This window comes from Pseudonaja textilis, chromosome 3, assembly GCF_049901715.1.
Source record: "Pseudonaja textilis isolate UNSWEBS1 chromosome 3, rPseTex1.2, whole genome shotgun sequence".
In the NCBI taxonomy this organism is placed as follows: domain Eukaryota; kingdom Metazoa; phylum Chordata; class Lepidosauria; order Squamata; family Elapidae; genus Pseudonaja; species Pseudonaja textilis.
In genome coordinates, this window is record NC_141992.1 from 106,776,649 (window position 1) to 106,803,181 (window position 26,533).

At 43.3% G+C, this 26,533-nt stretch overlaps 1 protein-coding gene across 3 annotated transcripts in view; it reads left to right on the top strand.

Annotated features, from left to right (window-relative positions):
- The window catches only part of ALOX5 (arachidonate 5-lipoxygenase), a 220,152-nt gene that overhangs the window by 151,720 nt on the left and 41,899 nt on the right, over positions 1-26,533 (top strand). For all 3 annotated transcript variants that reach the window (XM_026718714.2, XM_087930534.1, XM_087930533.1), the window contains exon 11: positions 23,643-23,764. In XM_026718714.2, the coding sequence (XP_026574499.1) occupies positions 23,643-23,764 (122 nt within the window). The remainder of the gene's footprint in view (positions 1-23,642; positions 23,765-26,533) is intronic.

The following is a 26,533-nucleotide window of genomic DNA, read 5'->3' on the forward strand; positions in this document are numbered from 1 at the left end:
ATGCGGCCCAGGTTGCCTCGTAATGCGGCTCAGTGCCCACCCCAACCTTCGTGCCAGAGCCAGCGAGGAGGAGGAGGAGAGGCAGGCGCGAGGCGGGGCGAGGCGAGCGCCAGGCCAAGCAGCAACAGAAAAGGCGGGTGCCGTCAGAGCGCCACCTCCTGCTGTTGCTGCCACTGCCACTGCCACCGCTTCTGCCCCCGCCGCCGCTTCTGCCCCCGCTGCTACTTCTGCCCCCGCCATCGCTGCCGCTTCTGCCACCGCATCCGTGTCTGCCCCTGCCGCTGCTGCTTCTGCCCCTGCCACCGCTGCCACCGCTTCTTCCTCCGCCACCGCTGCTGCTTCTGCCCCCGCCGCCGCTCCCGCCGCTGCCACTGCTTCTGCCCCCTCCACCACTGCTGCTTCTGCTCCCGCCGCTGCTGCCCCCACCATGGCTTCTGCCCCCGCCGCTGCTTCTGCTGCCGCCGCCGCTTTTGCCCCCGCTGCTGCTGCTGCTTCTGCCCCGCCGCCACCCCCTCTGCCACTGCTGCTTCTGCCTTCCAGTCCTGCCTCATCCAGCCGGGCCATTTGCAGGAGGAGAGGTAGGCGCGAGGCGGGGGAACTTCCCCCCCCCCGGCAAAATTTGGCCGGAAAATAAACCGTGATAAAAAAAACCGTGATAAAAAAACCGTGATAAAAAATAAATAATTTTTAATAAATAATTAATAATAAATAATAAAAACATCTCACTAACTTCATTTCCAAATAAATTTAATATGTTAACTATGGTTTCTATGGTTTTTTTGGATGATCAGGTTTCGTTACTGTTATTTTATTTTATGTGCGGCCCAAACCAAATTTTCATGTTCTAATGTGGGCCAGGGAAGGTGAAACGTTGGACACCCCTGGTCTATAGTTTTGAATTTTTTGTGGGTCTGATTGTTCTTTATAAATATGGGTAATATATGCTTCCATCCATGATTTAAATATGTTAGCATTCTCCAGGGCTTCATTGTACAAACCCACCAATATCTCCTCTATTGTTTCTTGGAATTCCTTATAGAATTCCAAAGGAATTCAATCTGGGCCAGGGGTCTTATTTGCTTTTTATGTTCTGATTGCCTTCCTAATTTCTTCTATAGATATTTTATTATTAGAATTTTGTTTCTCTTCATTAGTGATTTCGGGCAAGTTCTTTTCATTCAAGTATTGATCAGTAGATTCTTCTGGTATTTCTTCCTGTTTATACAATTTCATAAAAAACACCTTAGCAATTTCTTTCTTTTCTTGGGTCTGCGTGCATAATTTCCCTTCCTGATCTTGGAGAGCTACGATCGTTCTCTTTTCTGGTTCTTTTTTAATTTTATGGGCTAACCACCTCCCCGGCTTATTTGCATTTTCAAAATAATTTTGTTTTCCTAATTTAATTTTCCGGGCCATATCTTCCTCCACATTTAGATTTATCTTATGTTTTACCAGATCTATTTCTTTCTTAAGGTTTGGATTGTTCGGGTCCTTTTGTCTACTTGTTTCCAAATCTTTCAGTTTCTCCTTCCATACATTTTGTTGCTGTCTTTTTTATTTATTCTTTATAATGTTGTAAGCAATAGTTAGACCTCTCACATAGGCTTTGGTCATATCTCAAAGATTCTGTAGGGAGGTATGCTCTCTTTTATTTATTTCAAAAAATACGTTCAATTATTTCTTTATCATTTTGATATATTTATCTCTTAATATGGTATTGTTAAATGTCCATCTTCCAATTTTTCTCTCCTTTTCATTCAACTTAAACTTACAATCATAGTTTATATATATTATTTTACCCAAACTACGTTAGGTAACCTATGTTATTCCTAACATTCTCCCCTTTTGGGTAATATAATAATATATATATCTATTTACAACCTTAACCCATAGTCATCACAACTCTCTTTGTGTTTGACTGCACCTTGGGCTTTTGTAAATTGATCAGCAATATTTTGTTCAGTCATACAATATTCCAATCTTATTAAACCATCCTTTACAGATTGTCTTACATTCAGATATCTAAGATCTGTATGCTTAGATCTCGTTTTCACAGCAATATTTGTAGCCATCTGTATGGCTGCTTGATTGTCCTCATACACTACAATGGAATCGTTAACAGTTAATCCCATATCCAACAACAACTGTTTATACAGAATTAAATCAGTACATAATAAGGATAGACATGAAAATTCTGCTTCCATTGTGGACATACTTATGTGTTGCTGTCTAATTGACCTCCAACCAATCAATGCTTTTCCTAATAGTATAGCCATTCCTGAAGTTGATTTCCTAGTGTTTATATCTGTTGCAAAACTTGCATCAGCGTATGCACTTAAAATCAAATCATCTTTTGGCTCCAAATACAATGCATAGTGCATTGTCCTTTTAAGATATCTTAAGATACGTTTTGCTGCTTGCCAGTGTCGTTCAGCGGGTTCAGCGTTGAATCGAGCCAATTGATTAACGCTATAGGCAATATCTGGCCTTGACCAATTAGTAATGTACGATAGACTGCCAATTAGCGACTGATAGATAGTCTTATCGAATTTTGAACCCTGAGCATCAGTGCGGCAAAATTCCTGACTCATTGGAGTTTTTGCTGGTTTACAAAGTTCCATCTTATATGTTTTTAGTAATTGATAAATCTTATCCTCTTGAGATATCTTATAGCCACCATTGGTTTTATTTATTGTCAATCCTAGATACTGTTTTATCTCTCCTAATTGCTTTAATTTTATCCTCTTACCTAATAATGATATTATTTCAGTAGCTTCATTATTAGTTTTTGTAATTAATGCAATATCATCTGTAAACAACAATAATAATGACACTATTCCATTTGTCTCTCTTTTAAATAAACATGGATCAGCTAAACCTGCTTTAAACCCTATATTGTTTAACTCCTTAACAATATATTGGTTCCATTCGTAACCAGATTCTTTTAATCCATAGAGACTCTTTTTAAGTTTCCAGCAGTCATTATTAGTTTTATCATCCTTAATCCCTACAGGTTTCTTTAGGTATATAGTGTGCTGCAACGGTGCATGCAGATAAGCAGTTTCTACATCTAAATGATTTATGATATAGTTTTTCTTAGCTGCCCACACTAAAACTGCTCTCAAGGTTGTCGCTTTTAGACCTGGTGCAAACACTTCATCATAATCACATGCAGTTTGATTAAATCCTTGAGCTACCAACCTAGCCTTATGGGTAACAGTCCCATTTTTACCTGTTTTTAATTTAAATATCCATTTACAGCCAATGGACTTTTCACCTGGAGGTAATTTAGCATTCTCATAGACTCCCATCTGTTTTAATGAATTCAGTTCCTTTTGCATTGCTGTATGCCAATTCTCTTGATCCTTTGCAGGATACATTTTTAGTTCTTCCACAGTAGTTGGAATTTTACTAACTTGGCGAACTACACTTGCTTGGTACCTATCAGGTGGTCTGCTTTCCTGTGTTGACCGTCTAGGTAGTACAGGGCTTACAGGTGGACTTTTATCTATCACCTGTTCCTGGTTATCTATTTCTTCTTGTTCACTTATTTCTTCCTGTTTTGGTCCTATTTGCTCTTCCTTTACTTCCTCTTTAATTGGACTTTTCTTATTACTGATATGGTGGTTTGGTCTTTTGTAGGTTTCTATAATTACATCTTTATTCGAATCTTGCTCCAGTTTTTCCCATCCTACATGTTCCAGGAATTGTGCACTAGCACTACAGTAAATTCTAGTTGTCCCCTCTTCCCAGAACCTGTAAGATTTATGGTTAGATTCGTAACCTACAAAAAATAATCTTTTAGCCCTATGCTGTCCTTTATGTCTCAGTTGTGTAGGAATATGCACCCATGCTGGTGCTCCAAATGTGTGCATGTAGCTTAGGTCAGGTTTTCTACCATGCCACCGTGTGAATGGTAATTCACCTGTTGTTGAGTTAACAACATTATTCAATATATGATTACCACACATTATTGCTTCTCCCCACAAATTTTCAGGTAATCCTGAATCCGACAACATAGTACGAGCCATTGCCTGTAGTGTTTGGCCTCGTCTTTCTATAAAGGAATTATGTTGTGGCCTATATGGTGCAGACTTTTTATGTTCTACACCTGCCATCTTCAGTCTTGTTTTGGAATTTATTATTTATAAATTGCACCATTATCAGTTACAAGAGTTACTAGTTTCCTTTTAGTTTTTCTTTCTGCAAACTTCAACCAATTAAAGAAATTCTGATATGTTTCGTTTTACTCTTCATTAAATAACAGAAACCATATCTAGAATAATGATCCATTATACTTAATATATAACGAGCACCTCCCACACTTGGTTTTTTAGGACCTATAATATCAGCAAATACGACCTCTAGAGGCTCCTTAGTTTTAAATCCATTAACTCTATTTGCTGGTATTACCTTGCTTTTTTCTTGACTGCAAGCATTGCAGTGCAAATACTTACTGCAAGGCTTCAGTTTTATACCTTTAGACAGTTCAACCGTTTGCTTGAGCATTTTAAAATTTATATGCCCTAAACGTCTGTGTAACAAATGTATGCATTCATCATGAGGCTTAACGTTATTATACACTGTGTTAGCCACCTCTAATTGATTATCATTTAACACATACAATTCACCTTTTAAAGTTGCAGTCACTTTTTAACCTTCCTTTTCTATTATGCAGTTTTCTCCCCAAAGGTAACTACATAACCTAGTTTAATCAAAACTCTAACCGAAAGCAAATTAAACTTAAGTTGTGGTACATATAACATTTTTACATTTTCTTGTATGCAAGAACAATATGCAGTACCTTCAGCTTTTGCTTTAAGTTTCCAGCCATTAGCTAACGATATCTGCTGTGAACTCGTGGACATCTTAATAAATCTTTTCTTATCTTTTGTTATGCAGTGCGATGCTCCACTATCTACCACCCAAAAATTATTATTGTTCACAGTTTTGTTGCTATACATGGCTAACTCTAAGCATTTTTTATCCTTTTGATGCCTTTTAGCATTCTGGCTGGCATTGTGGCGTTTTTCTTTCTTGCAGAATCTAGCCAAATGTCCTTTTCTTCCACAATTAAAACATTTTCTAATTGTGTAGGCTGACGAAGATAATTCCTCTTCTTGTGGTTGTTCCCTTCTGAGTTGATCCCTTTCAAGCCTACTCCACAAACCTTCTCTACGTAGAAGTAGGCTGCATTTCATAGACCATGAAACATAGTTTGTTCCATCCAGTTTGGATATTAGAGACAAACTTGGTAAATTGACTTGTGCCATCTTTCTCTGGATATTAAACTATAATTAATAAAACACAGCTGTCTGTTTACAGTATTGTGTAACTACACTAACTCTCACTTTATATAAGCCTGTTATATCCTGGTTAGTCTGACTGTGCAGCTGGGCCCATAATCAGTGTTAGGGATACACCCTAGCAGAATCTGCACAGCAGTCACTCAGGCAGGCAAAATATGTGAGATAAACGTTTTTGTAGCTTACACTCAGTAAAACAGATACACAGTGCTAATTAAACAGTTTATTCCGGTAAAAGTTATAGCATAGTCAAAACAGTCCATATATCATTCACTAGTCCAGTCCGTCCAGGGATTATTCAGTTGCAAATTCCAGTGTCGAAAAAGAGAGGTCAGTAAACTTACAAATATCAGTCCAGTAATATCTCCTCGCAGTAGAGATATGAAGAAGTCAAAAAACTCCTCTCTTCCTTCAGCAACTCAGCAGTAGGGGAAACACGCAGTTAACAAACCATCAATCCATGCAATCCAGTAATTGTCAGCAATCAATCAGGTTCTCTTGCTCCCTCTTATGGTGGTTTCACACCGCACCCAAAATTACATGCTTTGCAGTTTTAAAGTGACACACACTTAAACTTACAATCATAGTTTATATATATTATTTTACCCAAACTACGTTAGGTAACCTATGTTATTCCTAACACATATCTTCCTCCACATTTAGATTTATCTTATGTTTTATCAGATCTATTTCTTTCTTAAGGTTTGGATTGTTCGGGTCCTTTTGTCTACTTGTTTCCAAATCTTTCAGTTTCTCCTTCCATACATTTTGTTGCTGTCTTTTTTATTTATTCTTTATAATGTTGTAAGCAATAGTTAGACCTCTCACATAGGCTTTGGTCATATCTCAAAGATTCTGTAGGGAGGTATGCTCTCTTTTATTTATTTCAAAAAATACGTTCAATTATTTCTTTATCATTTTGATATATTTATCTCTTAATATGGTATTGTTAAATGTCCATCTTCCAATTTTTCTCTCCTTTTCATTCAATTTGAATGGGATTATGGTCAGCCCATTGGGGTTCATGGTGTGGATCAGATTCTTTTTCTCCGGAGAGTTGTTCCTCTTGGCTTCTCATATTTAAGTTGTCTCTACTTTCTTGTTCTTCCTCGTGTATTTTTTGTCCTGCCATGAAACTAAAAGCCCCTCTGGGGTGAGCCACCTAAATGGAATACCATTTCTAATGTTGAGTTGATAAAAACTGGTAGCCCCTTCTCTGCTCTCTAACTCTCCTGGGTATTTGTTTCAGTGTAACCACTTCATGATCTTTGTATACAAGTGGTTCATCTCTGGTCTTACTATAGAGCAGGTCTCGTGTTGTCTTCCTCGCAAATCAAATGTAAACCTCTCGGGGTAGTCTATGTCCCCTCGCACAGTATGTATATACTTTGTAGATCTCATCTACATCATTTTCAATTTCCATTTTGGGTTTCTATAAGGCCGCTGCTATCAGATTTGTCATAATTGCACATAAATCTTCCTTTCTGTCTTCCACCAAATTTTGGAACCTAAGATGAAATGATGCCTTCTCTAATTCCATGTGTACCATCGAATCCCAGAGTTCTCAGTAAAGCACTTTCCAATTTTGTTCTGAATCCTCTCATTTCTTCTCCACCATCTCCATTCTTGCCTCTACTAAATTTAATTTCTATTCACTTTTTATCACTTCTTCCTGCATCTTTCCAATCTTACTATTCAAATTTTGTATTTCATTTTTCACTTCTCCTATTTCAGTCCTCATCTCTGTTTTCATGTCTTCGTGGTTCCTCGCTATCAATTTGTGGGTTTTTGCCATCATTTCCTCCATCATAGTGAGCGTTGCCTGTACTGTCTGCAGGCTTTGAGCTGAACTAGTTTTTTCTGGCAATAGCATTGCATCTATAGATCTCTGCCCCATAGGTGAAGACATCGTTGTTGTAGTTTTCTTTCCTGATTTTAGAGTTGTAATTGAAGTTGTCGCCATTTTAACTATCTGTAGCAGCTCTTTCCAACCTACCATCAACTATCCCTAGTAGAGTACTATTTTCCTCTCCTTTTCAGTTCAACAGTAATATTAATACATATATTATTAAATTATTAATTACCAAAATTCTATTATGGAAATTCACAATCAGCTCTTATTTCTATTTTTACTTATTGAACTTATTCAACTATTACAATACTTAAGAGAATTCAATATTAAACAAATACAAATATATTTACTCACAGAATCAACAGTCTTATACGCTTAATTAATTTAAAGCAGCCAATTCATTAAAGTAATTAAATTCTTATCTATATATAAATATCAATTAATCTATTTCTTTAGAGTTCTTATGTCAGCCTCAAGATCTCTTCGGGTACCCCAACTATTATCCTTTATTTCTCCCTTAGTATCTCTACTACTAGGCTTACTTCTTTCGGCTGTCATTAGCAATGGGGGAGGGGTAATTGTGGGGGAAGAGAGCTGGAGGTGTTTTGCATTCTTTTACTGTGGGCAGAAGAAGGGGGGATTTCTTCTTTCCAATTTTCCATTTCTTTCCTAGCCTCTATCCTTTTGCGCAGCTGCGAGGTCTTATCAAAATATGTCAAGGTCAACGGACAGAGGCCTCATCACTACCTGAAGATACTCACATGATCATATTCGAACTTTTAATTGGCAGAGACTTCTGGACTTTGGGGGTGGGAACAATTCCATTTCTTTGTATGTGTGATCTGCGCGCCAAATTCTCACTTTGAATTCCATTTGTAGCTTCCTTTTCATCTTCCAGTAAAAGAAGAACTTTGCTCTGAACCATGGAGTCTGAGTATTTCTTTCTTGGATTTTGAAAGGAGCACATACCGACATTATTCCGAAAGTCCCCATCAGCCCACCCGGAGAAAACACCAATTTTTCTTCCGAGGGGTTTTCACATCATGTCATCTCCAGCCAGCGAGGAGGATGAGCAGGGAGCTGTGGGGGCAGCAAATGCTGTTACCAGAGATGCCAGCCACCGATTTGTTAGCTGACCTTACACTGGAAGAAACTCCAACCGAGATGCCCAGATGGTCGTTAGGAGTTGGATGGAAAAATCCGGAAGACCCCCTCCTGGAGTCACTGTAAGTCGAAGAGGTGCGAGGAACGGCTGTGGCAGGGGGAGGAGATGGAATGCAGGCTGGACTGCCGGGAAAAGCTTTAAGGATGCTTCTGAGAAACCCGGTAGGGCTCCAACATATGAGGGGAAGAGAGAGCGAGTTCAGCCTGGGGAAGTCGGGCTGCCACCACCCCCTGGCCCATCCCACGCCGGCGCAAACACCAGCTCCCGTCTGGGGAGCCCCAGCAGCGGGGTAATGCCTAGAAGACGCCACCTGCCCTCCTTAGATGTGAAGTTTGGAGGAAATCCCAAGGACTTGGGGTTTTTCCTGGTGCAGGTTGGAAGCTATATGGCAGAATATGAAAGGGAGTTCACCTCTGAAGCAGCCAAAGTAAGATGTGTTACCAGAACCCTGGAGGGGATGGCAGCTGACTGGGTGGTGACTCTGTATAATGATAACTCACCCCAACTGCGAAGCCTTGATGTTTTTATGACTGCCTTGAGGAGGAGGTTTGAAGACCCTCTGGCAGAGAGAAGGGCCAGGATCAGGATGAAAACCATAACTCAAGGGGGAAGATCAGTTGCTGACTACACCCAAGAGTTCAGACAGCTGGCATATCGCATTCGAGGCTGGTCCCAGGAAGCTCTAATAGAAGCCTACAAAGATGGCCTAAATGAAGAGGTATACCACATGTGCATCTCCAGAAGGGATCCCCATGACTTGCAGTTGTGGTACCTGTTAGCGGAAGAGGTGGAAATAGATCTAGCCCGAAGTAGACGCAGAGGAGGCTCCGCATGGAGCACCATGCTCCCTCCTCGGCTCCGAGAGATCCCTAAGCCCCGGAAGGGAGGGGTGATGACAAGGGCCAAATCCACTGCCTGTTTCCGTTGTGGGAAGGAAGGCCACCACAGTGCGGATTGTCGAGTCAAACCAGATCCAAAAAAGGACGGGGCCCTGGAAGGAAGCCCGAATCCTCCCCAACCAGGCCTCGCGAAACCGGGCTAACAATAGGGAGGTTGTAGAAGTCACTCCCCAGCGGAAAAAGAGCTGGGACCCCCGACTCCTCCCGACGAGAGTGAGACCGACTCGAAGATGACGTCTCGGTAAGTCCTAACCGGGCCCCTTACCATTCCAATTAAATTAAGGGTGCCCACCTCGGGTACTGAGGGGAAATGCTGGCCTTATTGGACTCGGGTGCACGAGGTGCCTAATTAGCATGAAAGTAGTTAAAGGCATGGGCATTGGACTGAGAAATTTGAAAACGCCCATATCCTTTTACCAATTAGATGGGTCTGAAGCGGGGGTTGCCCTGCACAGTTTATAACGGAGCCCTTAGAGATGACCATGGGAACCCACAGCGAGACCTTGTGCTTTATTGTGGCTCCCGGATGGAACACTCCCTAATCTTGGGATTGCCCTGGCTTCGGAAATGGAATCCCCAAGTAAACTGGAGAAAGGGGTGGATACGGATTCGTACTGACCAACCTCCAGGAAGGGAGGAGCAAACCCCCTTAAACCGGGGAGAATCCCCATCCCAAGCCCCAAACCCCTGCTGAGACAGCTTCCACAGGGGCCGAACGCATAGAAGGGGAGGAGAAAATCCCGAAAGAGTACTGGGACCTAAGAGAAGTTTTTAGCGAAGAGGCCTCCGATGAGCTCCCTCCCCATCGGTCAACCGATTGCAGCATTGAATTTCTACCGGGGTGACACTACCGAAACCAAAGATGTATTCGATGACCCCAAAGGAGTTAGAGGAATTGAGATCGCTTATCGACAAGAATTTGAAACGAGGGTTCATCCAACCTGCCAGACCTCGAGTGGCGGCCCTGTGATGTTCCGCGAGAAGAAAGATGGCTCCAAGCGCTTGGTGGTGGACTACCGAAATTTGAACGCGGTATCCGTGGAAAATGTGTACCCCTCCCTCTAATGAAGGACATGTTGGCTCACCTGGCCAAGGGGAAGATCTTCACGAAACTGGACTTGAGGGAGGCCTATTACCGAATCCGAATTAAAGAGGAGACGAGTGGAAAACTGCATTCAATTGCCCAATAGGTTGCTTCCAATTCAATGTTCTCCCGTTTGGCCTACAGGGGGCACCAGCTGTCTTCATGCAATTGATCAACCAAGTGCTCCACGAACATTTATACAAGGGGGTTTTGGTCTACCTTGACGATATCCTTATCTACTCGGAGACCAGAGACCAACATGTGAAACTGGTACGGTCCGTGCTGCACAAATTGCGCGCTGCCAAATTGTACGCCAAATTGTCCAAATGTGAGTTCCATCAAGAAAAGATTGACTACCTGGGATATCGTATCTCACCCGAGGGTCTTGAGATGGACCCGGAGAAGGTACGAGCCGTATTGGAGTGGGCCCCACCAAGAACCCGAAAACAACTTCAAAGTTTCCTTGGATTTGCTAACTTTTACCGGCAATTCATCCCATGTTTTGCTAAAATAGCCATGCCTATCACCAACCTCCTAAAAACAAAGGGAGAAGCGAAGCCAAAGCCTAGCCAGCCGTTGAATTGGTCTATGGAGTGCCAAGCCGCTTTTGAGAAGCTAAAAGACTATTTGCTGCCGAGCCAGTGCTAAAGCATCCGGACATGGATGTCCCCTTCGTGATCCAAGCTGATGCAAGTGATGTAGCGGTAGGAGCGGTCTTACTTCAATTAAACGAGAAGGGGACACTACAACCGTGTGCCTACACATCCCGTAAATTAACTGACACTGAACGTAGATGGGCTGTCTGGGAGAAAGAAGCTTTTGCAGTCTGCTGGGCTCTAATGACCTGGAGGCATTTTCTGGAAGGCGCGAGGTACCCATTTGAGGTTTGGACTGATCATAAAAACCTGGAGGCCTTAAAAACGCCTCGGAAACTATCTCCTAAGCAAGTTAGGTGGGCCCAGTACTTCAAACGATTCAATTTCTTTCTGAAGTACATCCCAGGAGGAAAGAATTTTATGGCGGATGCTTTATCTAGGATGCCACAATACAACAGTGTTCGAAAAGAAGTGATAAGTCCGATTGTGCCCACCACACAGCTGGCAGCACCAGTGGTCACCAGGCGCAAAAGAAGAAACAAGAGGCAGATCTGTCCAATGATTTGATCGAACAATTTAAAGAAGCTTTGAAAACAGATGAATGGTTCCAGGCAAATGCAAATAACTGCACTGTTAGAGATGGGTTAGCCTGGATGGGAACGAAGCTGTATGTACCTAAAACATTGAGGAGCCAAGTATTACAACAAACTCATGATTCCAAGGCAGCGGGTCACTTTGGTTTCGTGAAGACCTTACACCTGGTGAAACGGCAGTTCTGGTGGCCCTCTTTGAAAAAGACATTGAAACTTATGTAGCAAGCTGCCCAGTTTGCGCCTCAGCTAAGAGACCTCCCGGTAAGCCGCCAGGTCTGTTGCAGAATGTGGCCAGGCCAACTGCCCCTTGGAAGGAAATCTCTATGGACTTTATAGTAGATTTACCTGAGAGTGCTGGGCACACGGTGATCTGGGTGGTGACCGACTTGTTTTCCAAACAGGCACATTTCATACCTTGCACCAAGATTCCTCGGCGAAGTCGTTAGCCAAACTGTTCATTATACACGTCTACAGACTGCATGGTGTTCCTGAACGTATAATATCAGATCGAGGAGTTCAATTTACCTCGAACTTCTGGAGGGAATTTTTGAAGTTAATAGGCTCCACCCAAGGGTTAAGCTCCGCCCACCACCCCCAAACTAATGGAGCCTGCGAGAGGACTAACGGGTGCTAGAGCAATATCTCCGATGTTACATAAATTATCAGCAAGACAACTGGGTGGACCTGCTACCTTTTGCCGAAGTAGCGTATAACAACTCCGTTCACAGCAGCACTGGTTTTACCCCGTTCAAAGTGGCCACGGGACAAGATTTTGTACCCATACCTGAACTTCCTCGCGAGAAACCCAATATCCAGTCATTGGATGACTGGATATCTCAACTACAACTCAATTGGCCAGTCGCCGCAAAGCTCTGGACGAAGCGCATCAATCCCATAAGAAGTTTGCAGACAAGAAAAGAGCCCCACAACAGTCGTATCAAGTAGGCGACAAAGTATTCCTCTCAACCAAGTATCTGCAAACCACTCAGAGATCAAAGAAGTTAGGCCCTAAGTATGTGGGGCCTTTCCTATTGAGCGAATTGTGAATCCCGTGACAGTTCAATTGACGCTACCAAAGACTCTTCGTCGCATTCATCCTGTTTTCCATGTCAGCCTGCTAAAACCCGAACACACCTGTACATTGAGACCGACCCAGACTGATCCCCCGTCCCATTGTTGATTGAGGGTGAACAACATTTTGAAGTTAAAGAGATTTTAGACTCTCGAAAAGGAGGGGTCGCCTACAATATCTTGTAGCCTGGAAACATTTCCCCCCTCTCATGCTGAGTGGGTGAACGAAAAGACGTTAGGGCTCCTGACCTGCTAAAGAAATTTTATACTAAGTATCCTGATAAACCATAAGAATGTATGCAATGCTTAACATATCTTTTATTCTCTCTTACAGGGACTAATGTCCTTTTTCTAGGGGGTCCGAATGTCAGCCTCAAGATCTCTTCGGTACCCCAACTATTATCCTTTATTTCTCCCTTAGTATCTCTACTACTAGGCTTACTTCTTTCGGCTGTCATTAGCAACGGGGGGGGGGTAATTGTGGGGGAAGAGAGCTGGAGGTGTTTTGCATTCTTTTACTGTGGGCAGAAGAAGGGGGATTTCTTCTTTCCAATTTTCCATTTCTTTCCTAGCCTCTATCCTTTTTGCGCAGCTGCGAGGTCTTATCAAAATATGTCAAGGTCAACGGACAGAGGCCTCATCACTACCTGAAGATACTCACATGATCATATTCGGAACTTTTAATTGGCAGAGACTTCTGGACTTTGGGGGTGGGAACAATTCCATTTCTTTGTATGTGTGATCTGCGCCAAATTCTCACTTTCGAATTCCATTTGTAGCTTCCTTTTCATCTTCCAGTAAAAGAAGAACTTTGCTCTGAACCATGGAGTCTGAGTATTTCTTTCTTGGATTTTGAAAGGAGCACATACCGACATCTTAATTATATGCTTATAGCAGAATAAAAATATTTAAGTTCTTACTATATGACTATATGATTATTATTTAGAGGTCTGAATTCTATATTTATACAACACATTTCAATTGTTCAGTTATTTAAAAATTATTAACCAGTATTCTTAGCTCAATATTCTAACACATACATATCTATTAAGATTATGCTTTACCAATACTATTTAGTTACATCTATGTTTGACCAGTTGAGTGGTGTCCATGGTCGTCGTCATCTTCTTCTTTTTTGGATAAATACCTTATTACAGTTCTTAGTTCGAGTTCAAAATGTCCTCTTTAAATTTGCATAGTCACTTCCACCGTTTCATTTCTCCTTTCTCTTTTGGTTTCTTCTTGTTCCTTTATTCTTTTTCTCCACACGGTCCCGATTTCACTTATAAATCTTAGTTATCTTATTTCTTCCTTTTTTCGTTATCACAGCTATCAGACAAATATTGCAATTATTATAAAGTTTCTTTCCTCAATCCTTTCCTTAAATCTTTCAAAGTGTCAATTGTTCTCCTTTCAAGTTATTACTCTGAGCTGTTCTTTCGATCTCTCTGTCTCAATTGGATACCATCACTGTCACTTTATCTTTGTTCCCACAGTTCTCAAATGTCAAACACCAAAAAATATAATTATACAACCCACTTTTCAACTCCCAAGATAAAAGTAAATGCTGTTGTCTCACCCTTCAGCTCCTCAGTTTTCAGCACTCCACTAATCAGCACGAATTACTGCCATTTCTTTAGTTAGTACTCCTTCCCATGTTTCTGCCACTTCGCTACACTGTTTGGTTTGGAATTTCAATTTCCCTTTGTAGTATAAATCAGTATTCTGAAAATGTTCTTTAATTTCACCTTTCCACTACTCAATTTGCTGTTCTCTACTCTTTGCTTCCTTCCTTCTTTTTTAAGCTGCTGGGCTGCCACGTCTTTGGTTCCGATCTGTACGATCTCCCTCTTCTGCTGTTGGTTTTCAGGGGATTCTCTTGTAGTCTCCAGGTTTGCGGCACCTCCCTGAGACCTCCAGGTCTTCTGCTTTCATCTGTCTACCCCTCCGAGGTCCGACACACATCTGGAAGCCACCAAACAGCGAAAATTGGATCCTTTCAGAGCAGCGATCCGCTCCTCAGCTCCACATCAACGCAGCGCCCAACCAGAAGTCCTATGGTCACCCAGTTTTATTTGTAATGGTTCTGTGGTAAAGCTGGCTTGCTCCCCCATCCTCACTATAGTCCTGTCTAATTGGCAGAAAGCGATGGGATTTTTCATTCTCCTTAGGTGGATTCTCAATCTCCCTACTAGGGTTGGGTTCATTAGGCACTGAATGCACCCCAAATCCAGTAATGCTGCTACTTCCTCCCCCTTCCTTCAGCTGGGGATAAACAGTGTTGGGGTAGAGTGAGCAGTTTGATTGGGTCGCTTACCAGGAAGTCATCTTCCAGATCACTTTTGGACTGGCTCAGGTCTTCTCGGGGCTCTGGAGTTTCTTCCTCTGGGTTTGGAGAGGATCGAAACCCCACGGCTTCTCAGCTTCTCAGTGCGGATGTCAGCCTCAAGATCTCTTTGGGTACCCCAACTACTATCCATCCCCTTTATCTCTCCCTTAGTTTCTCTACTGCTAGGCTTACTTCTTTCGGCTGTCATTAGCAACGGGGGAGGGGTAATTGTGGGGGGAAGAGAGCTGGAGGTGTTTTGCATTCCTTTACTGTGGGCAGAAGAAGGGGGGATTTCTTCTTTCCAACTTTCCATTTCCTTGCTAGCCTCTATCCTTTTTGCACAGCTGCGAAGTCTTATCAAAATATGTCAAGGTCAACGGACAGAGGCCTCATCACCACCTGAAGATGCTCACATGATCATATTCAGAACTTTTAATTGGAAGAGACTTCTGGACTTCGGGGGGTGGGAACAATTCCATTTCTTTGTATGTGTGATCTGCGCGCCAAATTCTCACTTTTGGAATTCCATTTGTAGCTTCCTTTTCATCTTCCAGTAAAAGAAGAACTTTGCTCTGAACCATGGAGTCCGAGTATTTCTTTCTTGGATTTTGAAAGGAGCACACACTGACATTATTCCGAAAGTCCCATCAGCCCACCCGGAGAAAACACCAATTTTTCTTCCGAGGGGTTTTTCACATCATGTCATCTCCAGCCGGCGAGGAGGATGAGCAGGGAGCTGTGGGGGGGCAGCCAATGCTGTTACCAGAGATGCCAGCCACCGAATTGTTAGCTGACCTTACACTGGAAGAAACTCCAGCTGAGATGCCCAGATGGTCGTTAGGAGTTGGATGGAGAGATCCGGAAGACCCCCCCCCCCTCCTGGAATCACTGTAAGTCGAAGAGGTGCGAGGGAATGGCTGTGGCAAGAGGGGGAGGAGATGGAATGCAGGCTGGATCAAGCCGGGAAAAGCTTTAAGGATGCTTCTGAGAAAACCGGCAGGGCTCCAACATATGAGGGGGAAGAGAGAGCGAGTTCAGCCTGGGGAAGTCGGGCTGCCACCACCTCCCTGGCCCAGCCCATGCCAGCGCAACCACCAGCCCCCGTCTGGGGAGCCCCAGCAGCGGGGTAATGCCTAGAAGACGCCACCTGCCCTCCTTAGATGTGAAGTTTGGAGGAAATCCCAAGGATTTGGGGTTTTTCCTGGTGCAGGTTGGAAGCTATATGGCAGAATATGAAAGGGAGTTCACCTCTGAAGCAGCCAAAGTAAGATGTGTTACCAGAACCCTGGAGGGGATGGCAGCTGACTGGGTGGTGACTCTGTATAATGATAACTCCCCCCAACTGCGAAGCCTTGATGTTTTCATGACTGCCTTGAGGAGGAGGTTTGAAGACCCTCTGGCGGAGAGAAGGGCCAGGATTAGAATGAAAACCATAACTCAAGGGGGAAGATCAGTTGCTGACTACACCCAAAAGTTTAGACAGCTGGCATATCGCATCCGAGGCTGGTCCCAGGAGGCTCTAATAGAAGCCTACAAAGATGGCCTAAATGAAGAGGTATACCACATGTGCATCTCCAGAAGGGATCCGCATGACTTGCAGTTGTGGTACCTGCTAGCGGAAGAAGTAGAAATGGATCTAGCCCGAAGCAGACGCCGAGGAGGCCCTGCATGGAGCAACCTGCTCCCTCCCCGACTCCGAGAGATCCCTAAACCCCGAAGGGGAGGGGTGATGACAAGGGCCAAATCCACTGCCTGTTTTCGTTGTGGGAAGGAAGGCCACCGAATTGCGGATTGTCGAGTCAAACCAGATCCAAAGAAGGGACGGGGCCCTGGAAAGAAGCCCGAATCCTCCCCAACCAGGCCTCGCGAAACCGGGCTAAAGATAGGGGAGGTTATAGAAGTTGCTCCCCCAGCGGAAAAGGAGCTGGGACCTCCGACTCCTCCCGACGAGAGTGAAACCGACTCGGAAGACGACATCCCGGTAAGTCCTAACCGGGGTCCCCTTACCATCCCAATTAAGCTAAGGGTGCCCACATCGGGTACCGAGGGGGAGATGTTGGCCTTATTGGACTCAGGGTGCACGAGGTGCCTAATTAGTATGAAAGTAGTTAAAGGCATGGGCATTGGACTAAGAAATTTGAAAACGCCCATATCCTTTTGCCAATTGGATGGGTCTGAAGCGGGAGGTTGCCCTGCACGGTTCATAACGGAGCCCTTAGAGATGACCATGGGAACTCACAGCGAGACCTTGTGTTTTATTGTGGCTCCCGGGATGGAACAGTCCCTAATCTTGGGGTTGCCCTGGCTTCGGAAATGGAATCCCCAAGTGAACTGGAGAAAGGGGTGGATACGGATTCATACTGACCAACCTCCGGAAGGGGAGGAGCAACCCCCCCTGGAACCGGGGGAGAATCCCCATCCGAAGCCCCAAACCCCTGCTGAGACAGCTTCCACAGGGGCCGAGCGCATAGAAGGGGAGGAGAAAATCCCGAAAGAGTACTGGGACCTAAAAGAGGTTTTTAGCGAAGAGGCCTCCGATGAGCTCCCTCCCCATCGGTCAACCGACTGTAGCATCGAATTTCTACCGGGAGTGACGCTACCGAAACCAAAGATGTATTTGATGACCCCAAGGGAGTTAGAGGAATTGAGATCGTTTATCGACAAGAACTTGAAACGAGGGTTCATCCAACCTGCCAGACCTCGAGTGGCGGCCCCTGTGATGTTCCGCGAGAAGAAAGATGGCTCCAAGCGCTTGGTGGTGGACTATCGAAATTTGAACGCGGTGTCCGTGGAGAATGTGTACCCCCTTCCTCTAATGAAGGACATGTTAGCTCACCTGGCCAAGGGAAAGATCTTCACGAAACTGGACTTGAGGGAGGCTTATTACCGAATCCGAATTAAAGAGGGAGACGAGTGGAAAACTGCATTCAACTGCCCGATGGGTTGCTTCCAGTTCAATGTTCTCCCGTTTGGCCTACAGGGGGCACCAGCTGTTTTCATGCAATTGATCAACCAGGTGCTTCACGAACATTTATACAAGGGGGTTTTGGTCTACCTGGACGATATCCTTATCTACTCGGAGACCAGAGACCAACATGTGAAACTGGTACGGTCCGTGCTGCACAAACTGCGCGCTGCCAAATTGTACGCCAAATTGTCCAAATGTGAGTTCCATCAAGAAAAGATTGACTACCTAGGATATCGTATCTCACCCGAGGGTCTCGAGATGGACCCAGAGAAGGTACGAGCCGTATTAGAGTGGGCCCCACCGAGAACCCGAAAACAACTTCAAAGTTTCCTTGGATTTGCCAACTTTTACCGGCAATTCATCCCATGCTTTGCTAAAATAGCCATGCCTATCACCAACCTCCTAAAAACAAAGGGAGTAGCGAAGCCAAAGCCCAGTCAGCCGTTGAATTGGTCTATGGAGTGCCAAGCCGCTTTTGAGAAGCTAAAAAGACTATTCGCTGCAGAACCAGTGCTAAAGCATCTGGACATGGATGTCCCCTTCGTGATCCAAGCTGATGCGAGTGATGTGGCGGTAGGAGCGGTCTTACTTCAGTTAAACGAGAAGGGGACACTACAACCGTGTGCCTACACCTCCCGTAAATTAACTGACACTGAACGTAGATGGGCTGTCTGGGAGAAAGAAGCTTTTGCAGTCTGCTGGGCTCTAATGACCTGGAGGCATTTTCTGGAAGGCGCGAGGTACCCATTTGAGGTTTGGACTGATCATAAAAATCTGGAGGCCTTAAAAACGCCTCGGAAATTATCTCCTAAGCAAGTTAGATGGGCCCAGTACTTCAAACGATTCAATTTCTTTCTGAAATACATCCCAGGAGGAAAGAATTTTATGGCGGATGCTTTATCTAGGATGCCACAATACAACAGTGTTCGAAAAGAAGTGATAAGTCCGATTGTGCCCACCACACAGCTGGCAGCACCAGTGGTCACCAGAGCGGAAAAGAAGAAACAAGAGGCAGATCTGTCCAATGATTTGATCGAACGATTTAAAGAAGCTTTGAAAACAGATGAATGGTTCCAGGCAAATGCAAATAACTGCACCGTTAGAGATGGGTTAGCCTGGATGGGAACGAAGCTGTATGTACCAAAAACATTGAGGAGCCAAGTATTACAACAAACTCATGATTCCAAGGCAGCGGGTCACTTTGGTTTCGTGAAGACCTTACACCTGGTGAAACGGCAGTTCTGGTGGCCCTCCTTGAAAAAAGACATTGAAACTTATGTAGCAAGCTGCCCAGTTTGCGCCTCAGCTAAGAGACCTCCTGGTAAGCCGCCAGGTCTGTTACAGAATGTGGCCAGACCAACTGCCCCTTGGAAAGAAATCTCTATGGACTTTATAGTAGATTTACCTGAGAGTGCTGGGCACACGGTCATCTGGGTGGTGACCGACTTGTTTTCCAAACAGGCACATTTCATACCTTGCTCCAAGATTCCCTCGGCGAAGTCATTAGCCAAACTGTTCATTATACACGTCTACAGACTGCATGGTGTTCCTGAACGTGTAATATCAGATCGAGGGGTTCAATTTACCTCGAACTTCTGGAGGGAATTTTTGAAGTTAATAGGCTCCACCCAAGGTTTAAGCTCCGCCCACCACCCCCAAACTAATGGGGCCTGTGAGAGGACTAACGGGTGTTAGAGCAATATCTCCGGTGTTACATAAATTATCAGCAAGACAACTGGGTGGATCTGCTACCTTTTGCAGAAGTGGCGATAACAACTCCGTTCACAGCAGTACTGGTTTTACCCCTTTCAAAGTGGCCACGGGACAAGATTTTGTACCCATACCTGAACTCCTCATGAGAAACCCAATATCCAGTCATTGGATGACTGGATATCTCAACTACAACTCAATTGTCCAGTCGCTCGTAAAGCTCTGGACGAAGCGCATCAATCCCATAAGAAGTTTGCGGACAAGAAGAGAGCCCCACAAAAGTCATATCAAGTAGGCGACAAAGTATTCCTCTCAACCAAGTATCTGCAGACCACTCAGAAATCAAAGAAGTTAGGTCCTAAGTATGTGGGGCCTTTCCCTATTGAGCGAATTGTGAATCCTGTGACGGTTCAATTGACTCTACCAAAAACTCTTCGTCGCATTCATCCTGTTTTCCATGTTAGCCTGCTAAAACCCGAACATACCTGTACATTGAGACCGACCCAGATTGATCCCCCCGTCCCATTGTTGATTGAGGGTGAACAACATTTTGAGATTAAAGAGATTTTAGACTCTTGGAAATGGAGGGGTCATCTACAATATCTTGTAGCCTGGAAACATTTTCCCCCCTCTCATGCTGAGTGGGTGAACGAAAAAGACGTTAGGGCTCCTGACCTGCTAAAGAAATTTTATACTAAGTATCCTGATAAACCATAAGAATGTATGCAATGCTTAACATATCTTTTTATTCTCTCTTACAGGGACTAATGCCCTTTTTCTAGGGGGGTCCGAATGTCAGCCTCAAGATCTCTTTGGGTACCCCAACTACTATCCATCCCCTTTATCTCTCCCTTAGTTTCTCTACTGCTAGGCTTACTTCTTTCGGCTGTCATTAGCAACGGGGGGAGGGGTAATTGTGGGGGGGAAGAGAGCTGGAGGTGTTTTGCATTCCTTTACTGTGGGCAGAAGAAGGGGGGGATTTCTTCTTTCCAACTTTCCATTTCCTTGCTAGCCTCTATCCTTTTTGCACAGCTGCGAAGTCTTATCAAAATATGTCAAGGTCAACGGACAGAGGCCTCATCACCACCTGAAGATGCTCACATGATCATATTCAGAACTTTTAATTGGAAGAGACTTCTGGACTTCGGGGGGTGGGAACAATTCCATTTCTTTGTATGTGTGATCTGCGCGCCAAATTCTCACTTTCGGAATTCCATTTGTAGCTTCCTTTTCATCTTCCAGTAAAAGAAGAACTTTGCTCTGAACCATGGAGTCCGAGTATTTCTTTCTTGGATTTTGAAAGGAGCACACACTGACAGCGGTTTCTTTTCCTCAGTGGTTGGGTTTTCCAGGTTCCCCTGCTGTTGAACGATCAGGTTTTCTGGCGGGGGTTTTCTAATGGCACTCCTCTGCACAGTGCCCCTCCTCCCCATACTTAAAGCAGCCAGATGGCCTTGGTGCCATGGGGGTTTGGGGTTTGAAAGGTTCCCACTTCCCCTGTGGTGGGGATCTTCTCCAAGCCCTGCTGGTGCGGTACTGGTTTTAGGTCATGTTGATCTCTGCATCCTCTGCCACCAGGTACCATTCATGCAGGTGGCTAGGGGCCCTGCGGGCCAGACAGGCAGTGTACAGGTCATTGTTGTGTCCATCTTTGAACCATCAGACTAGAATATCTTCTGGCCAGTCAACTCAGTCAGCCAGGTCACGGAATTCCTTGATGTAGGCGAAGGCCCTGCTTTACGACCTAATGCGATGGCGGGCATTGTGATCGGCGAGGGGGTCTTCGAAGCGATGGCGTAGGGCTGTCATGAATCAATTGAGGTTCTGCAGTTCTGGAGCATCAATGTTATGGAGGATTACCGTCCATCTGGCCACTGCCCCTTCTAGGGCTAGGGTAATGACTCGCATTTGTGTACTGGTTGGGAAGTCCCACCCTTATTCTTGCATATAGGTGAGGACTTATGCCAGGAAAAAAAAAAAGTTTATGGGGGGGTCTCCATTGAATTTTGCCTCCAGGGTGTGATATTTCTCTTCAGCTGTAGGTCTCTGGGTTGTCCAGGATTAATCCCTTGCTCTCAACTGATAGGAGGTTGGGCACCTGGCACGGCTGCTGGTCATGTTGACAGGCTTTGTCGGTTGCTTGATTAGTCTCGGCTAGATCAGAGGTGACGGCTCGGGTTCCTCGGATGCTGGTTCGCTCACTTTCCTTCGCTGGTGACCTGGTTCATCTCAGACATTGGGGTCTTCCAGGGCTTCCCTCACGAGGCGGTTTATGTACCTCTTCAATTGATTACCTGCCAGCTGTTCCTCAATCAGCTCTTCCTGATTGGAAAGGGCTTCCAGTTCCATTTTCCACCCTGGTTTTCGGCTACCACAGGTGAGGTTTACTCCCCTAGCTCTTCCATCCCAGCTGTCCCTTTTTCCTACACCTATAGACCATCTGGGCTTTGTGGAACTTTTGAAGACAGCTTTGATGTCTTTGATGGAATGTACAGAGCTGGTGTCGGGCTGGGTTGTTTTTGAGGTTTCTCCCCAGCACTCAGCTTCCCCTTGCTCGCTGCTATGTTTAGACATTGTTTCAGGGTCCCCTTGGTAGAGTAAAATTTTTGGAAGAAAAAAAAAATCTCTCCGGATTGACCACTATTGCAGACCCTGTTTTATGTAAGGACCAGCCTCTTCCCCCCCTTTCAAAATCTAAGTATGAACTCTTGAAAACTTTGTATTCCAAAAGGAATCTTTTATTGAAGAGGGGTAATAGCAGGTCAAAATTCAAAGCAGGGTCTGGGGTCCCTCAGGGCATGCAACTAAGATAAAGGGAATTAGAACCCCTCCCCGCAGTTAGATGTGGATTCCACCAATCCACAGGTGTGAACATGTTATTATCCTACTGTCTCTGAGAAAGCAGATAAGGAAAGGTTCCCAGGAGTTATCTTCCAGCACTGTAATCCACATGGCCCCTTCTCCCCTTACATCCCTCAAAGAGTTGAGATTTTTCCAGACATCTGGGGCGCCAGGCAACGGCGTTGAAAATGTGTAAAAGATTATACAAAGCCAATGTAAGAAATAGGATATTTAGGATACATAGAGAGGAAAAGAATTAAATGTATCAAATCCACCCCCTCCGCCTTCTTCCATCGGAGAATGGCAGATGCACAGATCTGACAGATGAGTTAGGCTTTTTTAGTTTATGTATGTTTAAACAATATAATGAGGATTACTTAAATTTGACAAATGTGATGGAGATTACTGATATTGTTATGATGAACTGGATTAATATGAATAATACCGAGAATCAACTCTGTTCACACACAATATGGATGTAGATTGGGAAAAAATAATAAAAAATCTTAAATATCTTTTAAAAATATCTTAAATATCTTTTAAAAAATATTTCAGAGCTCCTGGAGTACAAGGAAACTGCCAGAGGACTGGAAAATAGCTGATGTGATTCCAGTGTTTAAGAAGCAGGAAAAAGTGGATCCAAGAAACTATAGTCTATAGTTAATGTCTATGGAGATTCTCAGTCATCCAGATCATGGTTGTCCCAAATGTGCTTTTTTTTCTGATGAAGCTTCTTGGATGAAAAGCAAAACATCTTCAAAGAAAAATCAGAAACTCCAGTTGCCTCTTGAAAAAAGCACATTTGGGTATAGACCAGTTAATTTGATATCAATACCTGGAAAAACCTGGAAGACAGCAAGCAGCAGCTTTGTGAAAACCTAAAAATGAACAAGGCAATCACTACAAACAAGCATGGATTTGTTTGTTAAATCAGATACATTGTCTCTGAGACAGATAATCGAAAATGGCAAGATAACCTTTGTACATGTTTTTATTTCATGGTGAACCTATATTGATAAACACATGCATAAAATTATATGCATGCAAATCATCTTTACTCCATTTTGCTTCTGAGAAGTTAGTGTTTTTTTGTAAAGTTGAGACTTGTGTTAGAAATATTTTTCACAAAAGTGTATGCATACATGTTTTTACAAGTTAGTAACTGGGGAGGGTTGAAAATTAAAGTGACAGGATACATTTTCATTAAGTTTTTTTATATTTTCTGAAGTTTTGTGACAGATATTATTAACATATATTATGGAAGTGAAGAAGCAGTGTGTGAAGACTTGGAACTCAAGGCTTTTGTGAAGGACATCTTTGTCTATGGGATGAGGGGCAACAAGGATTCAGGTGATGTACAACTTCTGTTGCAGTTCACTTCTGTTTTTGTTCCAGTGCACTTAAGCTGATGTGATAGAACTTTCCTTTTTTTAACCAATTCTATAGCTTATTTCTTTAATACATTTCAAACAAACAGACAAATATCTTCCTTTTCTGACAAAAATAGAAGCCTGAGAAAAAATAAAAAATAAAATATTAAGAACGTTCCATTGGTAGCAGTGGAATAGGAACAATGAGTGAAAGTCTCCACTACAGTGACCTCCACATGGGTTCAGGCAGTGATAAATACATCACTACAGGGTGGGATGTTCCCATGATCTTTTAGAGAGGCTTTTATTTGCCCCCTCCTCAAAAAAATATTATTAGATCACCCGCTTGGACAACTTTCATACAGTTAACCATCTTCCCTTGGCAGCTTCAGTGGGTCCTGGATGAAACAGATTATCTGGACTCTTTCCAGTCTGGTTTCAGGGCTGATTATGGGACAGAAATAGTATTGGTCATACTTGTTGATGATTCTGCTGAAAGCAGGGTGGGGATAGTGCATCCATCTTGCTCACTTTGATTTATCAGTAGCCTTTGATATCATCAACCATGGTATGTTTTGGGGGCAGCTGCAGGATCTTTTGATGGGTGGTACAGTTTTGTGCTGGTTTGGCTCTTCTCCAAGACTGATTGGGATTAATAGGGATCAAAAGTTCCAGCTCATAGACACTTATGGTGTGCCACAGGGTTCAGTTCTCTCTCTACTTCTTTTTAATATCTAGATGAAGCAGCTGGGTAAGATCATCTGCCAGCATGGGATGAGGCATCATCAGTATGCTTTATACTATATTTCTATCCCAGGTGACCTAAATGTTGCTGTAATTGCTTTCTCATGGTGGCTAGAGACTTTGGGGTTCTGGATGGGGGAACTACCAGTTTGCTTCTGAATCCAATTCCAGGTATTAGTTATCACCTTTAAAGTCTTTTATGACATTGATCCAGACTACATGGGGAATATCTTAGCCCAATGCTATTGACTCATCCCACTTGTTCTGGTATAAGGGGCATACTGCAAACCCTTTAGATCAAAGAATTCTGGTGGGCAAGGCCCAGAAGAAAGACTTTTTCTGCTGTGGCTATCATCCTTGTGGCCTTCAGAAACAGCCTCAAAACCTGGCTCTGCCAAATGCCATGGAGGCAATCCATACTGGAGATGGTTAGTGGACCAGGAAGAAGATCCCACCCCCACCCCATTGTATTCTGGTTTTTCAGGTATTTAATCTGTATAAATTTTCATATTTAATGTTTCAATGTTTTAATATTTCAATTTTTAGATTTTATGATGTTATAAGTTGCCCATAGTCACCTGACCATGAGATGGGTGACATATAAATTTAATAAATAAATAATAAGAAAAGGTTGATATAAAAATGTTGTCTTCTATATTAGGAGACCAGTAGAATCTTTTCTGACTAACAAAAGCTCAATCCTTTTAATAAGATCTGTTATTTAGAAAATATACTACCAGACTCCTAACCCATAAATCAACACATTTCTTCTCTTGCAATAAAATATATTCAGAACTTAAAATGTAAAACATGGAATAATAGGATTGGAAGGGACTTTGAACCTTTTCTGGTCCAACTTCCTTTTTGATCAGAAGATCTTATAATTCTAACAGCCCAATCTCTTCTTGAGAAGGCTTAGTGATGGAATATCCATAACTACTGAAGATAACCCATTCCACAGATTAATTGTTCTCACTGCCATGAAATTTCTCCTTAGTTCTAGGTTGGATCTCTCTTTACAAAGCGTCCACCCATTACTTCTTGTCTTGGCTTCAGATACTTTGGAAGTCTTCCCTCTTCTCTGTGATAGCCTTCAAGTAAGGAAGGCAGCATTCATATCATCTTTAATCCTTCTTTTTGATAGGGTAGACATGCATAGTTTCCTTAACCCTTCTCACACAGTTTAACCTACAGACTCCGGTTCTTCTCTGCACTCTTTCAAGGATATCAACTACTTTTTTATATTGTGACAACCAGAACTGGTTTTGGGGTCTCACTATACTAATAAAGTGGTACTATCCAATGGTGAGATTCAAATAATTTAACAACCAGTTCCTGATCAATGAACAGATGACAGTGGGCTTTTATTGGACATTAGTTATGCCCATTCTTGGATGAAGGGGCCCTGTTTACAATCACTCATGCCCTGGTCACCTCTCATTTGGACTTTGTTCCACATGGGACTACCATTAAACACTATTCAGAAATTTCAGAGCACATGTTACACCTCTGCTGGGTAAGATGCATTGATTACTAGTTTGTTTCAGGGTCCAGTTAACCAAGTGCTAGTGTTGACCTTTAAAACCCTACATAGCATAGGATTGGATTATTGATGGACTGCCTCTCCCCAGTTTCATCTACCCATCACACCAAATCTAATAGAAAGGGAATGTTATGGCTTCCATTGTCTAGGAAGCTACATTTAATAGGCTCTAGGCAGCAGATCTTTTTTGGTGCCTGTGGTATGGAATATGCTCCACCCTGAGGTGAGGATAGTTTCATTGCTTCCAAGTTCTAAGTTATGCCAGCAAGCCTGGGGACCCCAAGAGATGGGTGAATGAATGAAGTGGCTCCATTACTATTATTTCTTCATTTGTTCTTGCTTTAGTTATTTTTGTAGTTCTTTAATGACTTAATATTTCTTGATGATAATTCTTTTAGATATTGTTTTAGTTTTGTTGTATGGATGCCCAGAATCAATTGCTTCTGAAGTGGTTGACTATAC